The following is a 5,000-nucleotide window of genomic DNA, read 5'->3' as shown; positions in this document are numbered from 1 at the left end:
ATGTGAAGAAGAAAGAGCATTTAGAGACAAAGGAAGGGGAGATGGTGAAAATTAACGTTAAATTTTAATCATTACAAGAAAATAAATCTTTCACTTGCTTATTTTGGAACCATAATTTTATGCAACCTTTTCAAATTTAACGTCACAGCTTTTAACTGATCCGTTATCGGTGGTAACATTTTTAACTATGAAGTAATTGAATCATATTTTAATTAGAAATATGTTTCCATTGCTTTCGGAATTTGCTTTTTGTTTTTGCCATTGACTGAATTTTCTTTTCAAAAGTCAATAGTATTGTAAACCAAAACCTCACATCTCTTCATCTATTAACGGAAATACATCGATAGAAGTCGAGAAATATTCATCAGCCTTGAACCAGTTTATCGTTTCCTGTCATACGTTGACAGAACCCTAAATACACACGAGAAAAAAAATCACTTAGTTGAGCATGGCAACTAAGATACTATAGTATTAATGTATTTACTTTCAATCAGTTTGTTCTAACGAGAGAACAAACACTCTTCACTTCATTTCAGGGAAAGTATAATGGTTTGATGTTTCAGGTGAGCTACTTGCATTGCAGCTTGTCCCATTGGAGAATAAATCGCTACTCACGTAAAATGTGATCACTAAATGACAAGTAGTCATTATTGACTGTATGCTAAATAAATCTCAGTCTTCAACTGAACGCTAGTGTATATATTGTAAACAAACCTTCCAAGATGGACGGTTGTCCGTTTTCTAGAAAAGCAAGCATGCAAATAGAGTTAAAACACTTTGTCTAATGATATGATACAATGTTGATAAAATAATACGAAGACATAATTAATGTGTTTCTGAATACTGTTGAAGTTGTTACAAACAAAATTCAGGCCGTTTTTTACACAGTCATTGTTTAAAAAAAAAGTCTTAGAAAACGCATGTATCCATACACCCATTCTTTGAAAAACTATATAATCTTTTCTGCTCTAGGCACAAGGCCCGAAATGTTTTGGGGGTAGGGAGCTAGTCGATTAGATAAACCTCAGTAAACTGGTAAACTGGTACTTTATTTATTGACCCCGAAAGGATGAAAGGCAAAGTCGACCTCGGCGGAATCGAAAAGGTATATAATATAATGCCTGAAAAAAAATCTTGGTTATTGCTTTGAAACCGTATGCCATCATTATTTAAGAAAAAATATCGTTTGTTCATTATGCATTAAAGGGAAACTCTGACATGTATGTAGTTAAATAGCAGACTCTTTTATCGTATCGGGCAAAATCTTTTCAGTCATATCTTCCAGTCTTTTGCATTCTGAGTTCAAATCCAGTCGAAGTCAACTTTATCTTTCATGTTTTCCCAATCAGTTATATAAAATACCAGTCATTTACAGGAGTAGCTGGTATCGACTAACTCCCTCCTTGTAAATATATTGGCTGCCTTGTACCTAAATCAGAAACCATTCTTATAGTAAAATACTGCTTAACTATTTACCATTCAGGTGATTCTGTCAAATGTAATGCTTATTTATTAACATTCTTTTGAATTAATCATGCATTATTTCAAAGATGCAAGATATCAATGATGTGGTTGTTTATTTTTAGAATGACATTGTAGCGCACGTGTAAGAGACTGGATCTAGCTGGTTTGAACATAAAACAGGTAAAATATTTGGGCCAGATATGTCCTGTTTAAATGCTAAAGGGTTAAATATACCTCATCAGGATCTGACCAAAGAAGATCACAAACTAAACCATGATCTGGAACATCAAGGGGCCTTTCTATTTCTCGGATCTGAAAAAGAAAAAAAAAACAACAAACAAACATTATTATTATTTTTAGGAATAAATTAATAAATATTTAACAGATAACAGATAAAGTATAACGTAAATTTCGTATGAAACTGCCACACCTGATTTATAACGAAGACGATACATCAGTTAGTTGATTTTAGATACAAACCCTTGGATCTTTCAGAAATTTTATGAAAATGCATCTCATACCAGCACAATGTATAAATTACTTATGTATAGAAACACAGAGACAGACAGACAGACAGACAGACACACACACACATACACACACAACATGCATACAAAATTTGCATCTTTTATCCTTTATCTTTTACTTCTTTCAGTTATTGTCTATATTTATCTGGAGTTTTTGATAGTTTTTTTGAAGGCCTCAGCACTTGAAGCATGCTGGAGATAGGTCGTTTACGCCTTTGCTCTCTTAATGTAATTATACATATGTATATTATTATCAATTTAATGTATAAATTGCCTATAAATTTTTATACCATCGAAAAATACTTTAGGAATTTCCCCAAGACACCTGATGAAGGCTGGAGGATATATCAGCCGAAACGTTGTGTTAACAACAAACAAGATGAGGACAAATATCCGTAAATTGTAAATAATGTAAATAATTTGAATTAACTATAGTCAAAAAGGCTCAAGTACTCTGTTACATATTTTACAATCCTTGGGGCACTGAAATGTAAAGGCAACCTCAGTTATATTTTAACTCAGAACGTAGAGCATTGCACTTATTCTGCTACGTTTAATGTCGTTTTTTGTTGTTTTAGACCCTGTTTAATTCTGATTGCTCAGACCTATGATGATTGAATATACCCCGTCCGAGATCTTCTCACCCATTAAAGATATTAAGGACTGTATTATCTAATATGTTGTTGTCTACATCTTTCTTTCCTTAGACGGTAGAGTGTGATTTGGGAGGAAATTTAGCTTCTATTTCTAACACTTTGAGGAGCGACTACATAGAAGTTTTGCCACTGATGTGTACCGTCATCGCTTTAGTTTTGTATTGCTTTCTAGATTTAAAGATAAGTTTTATTAGATAGTAATTAGATAGTAATTGAAGTAGATCGATACAGACCTGGTTCAAGTCAATCAAATCTGGCGATAATCCTCCATGCATACATAAAATAGTTCCTTCAATAAGCGCAGCTGTGAATTGAAAGAAAGGAAAACTATTACATATAATTTCAGTAATAAAGGCGGGGTTTTCATTCAAGGAAATATTATTTGTTCTTTCATCATAGATTATATAAACATCTAATGAGGGCTTTCTTGTTTGCTCCAAGCATTGTGACACAAACTTTAAAAAAATAAGGAAGACAGAGAGCGTCTAACAATGTAAAAAGGGAAAGTTAAGCAGCCTTTATAATATATTTCAGGCACAATGGTCTATCATGAGAAGCGAACGGTTTAAAATGAATGTAAATTTACGTAATTATTCACTTCTGATGATGGGTCTTTGTGCCTGAAATATGAACGTTACCTCACTTTCCTTTTCGTACTATTAGAAGCTCTACGTCTTCGTTATTTGTTATGAATATCTACAGGCTTTGTGATCTTATCTTTTTAGTTGGTACGTCTTGCAAAATAACACATATCTACATATATACAATCCAAATATACTTTTATACATAAGCAGACATGTAACGACATGATTGGGATGAGTAGTCGAAAGTAACGATAAAGTTTGAATGATGATGATGCAGCGTAGTGAATGAGTGAATATGAGTATATAGATATGTAGAACATAACACATACATACATAACATAATTCATTGTTATATTTCTGAAAGTATGATTAGTAAGGTAATTTATTTCAAAGTTTTGCTTCATCAATTCCCAAACACTGGTCAAGTAAGAAATCTGCAGGAAAACAACATACATAACAGCGTATAGGTCATGTAGAAAGATTTTTCTGAATCAAGTTCTGTATATTGTATATACAAAACTCCAGACCCTCGACTATATAGCGTCAAATACAATTACACACATATGGATATATATATATATATATATATATATATATATATATATATATACATACATATGCATGCTTATGCATATGGTGTGATCTAGAAAGATATGGATGCTATTTATAGCAGGGTGTCCAACTTGTTAGAGGTACCTTCTTGGGTTTGTTGTTTCTATATAGTTTATCAAGAGCAACTAGTAGCTTCTATCTTTCTCAAGACAGTTAATTGTATTAAGAGTAAAGGACGTGCGAGATGTAAGAAAACTTTGCTATAATTACAATTATACGCAGATACACACAATCACAGACCATATGGCGTAGTAGTTAGAGTGGGGGACTCATTATCCTAAGGTCGAGTGTTTCATTCCTGCACCATGCGGCACATTATGTCCTTGACATAGTACTTAGTTTCATATTACTCCAGTTTACGCAGCCGAAAATGAGAACCAATCAACAACTGAAAAAGTCCTCTCTCGCTTTCTCTGCTGTCATATCCTCGATGTTCCATTGGGTCGGGGTCAAAATGGACGAAAGGATGATTATGTCTACTGGGGACTACAAAGACACTTAAACAAGTGGCAAAAACGTGGTAAATGTAATCAAATGATATCTGCTTGCGAGTGACGGCCAAGGTTTATATATATATTTATATATATATATATATATATATATTTATACACACACACACACACATATACATATATACATACATATATATATATATATATATACTTACACACAAACATATATATATATATATATATAGATATATAGATATATATATATATATAATATATAATATATATACGTTAAATTAACAATAAAATACATATGTATATAATTATAGTAAGGGAGCAATGGCGAAAACGACCTATCTCCAGCATGCTTGAAGTGCTGAGACCCTCAAAAAACTACCGAAAACTCCAGATAAATATACACATGGCTAAATATTCCTTTTAATATTCTTTCACTAGCCCGCTTTCAGCCATGTCTATATTTATCTGGAGTTTTTGGTAGTTTTTTGAAGGTCTCAGCACTTCAAGCATGCTGGAGATAGGTCGTTTTCGCCCTTGGTCTCTTAATATAATTATATACATATGTATATTATTATTAATTTAATGTATAAATTGCCTATAAATTTTTATACCATGCTGACTATCTGATAAAAATCATTAACGCGATTTTTTATCCTTATATTCTCTTATGAATTAATATATATATATATA

The 5,000-nt window shown here is 32.2% G+C and overlaps 1 protein-coding gene across 1 annotated transcript in view; it reads right to left on the bottom strand.

The window, feature by feature from the left end:
- LOC106868130 (uncharacterized) overlaps positions 1–5,000 on the bottom strand; it is a 46,442-nt gene that overhangs the window by 13,311 nt on the left and 28,131 nt on the right. Inside the window, exons 5-6 of the mRNA XM_014913261.2 lie at positions 2,881–2,951; positions 1,699–1,776 (exon numbers count right to left, since the gene is read on the bottom strand). Coding sequence (XP_014768747.1) covers positions 1,699–1,776; positions 2,881–2,951 — 149 coding nt within the window. The remainder of the gene's footprint in view (positions 1–1,698; positions 1,777–2,880; positions 2,952–5,000) is intronic.

The sequence above is a fragment of the Octopus bimaculoides genome, chromosome 4 (assembly GCF_001194135.2).
Source record: "Octopus bimaculoides isolate UCB-OBI-ISO-001 chromosome 4, ASM119413v2, whole genome shotgun sequence".
NCBI lineage: Eukaryota > Metazoa > Mollusca > Cephalopoda > Octopoda > Octopodidae > Octopus > Octopus bimaculoides.
This window is presented reverse-complemented; position numbering and strand designations above follow the sequence as displayed.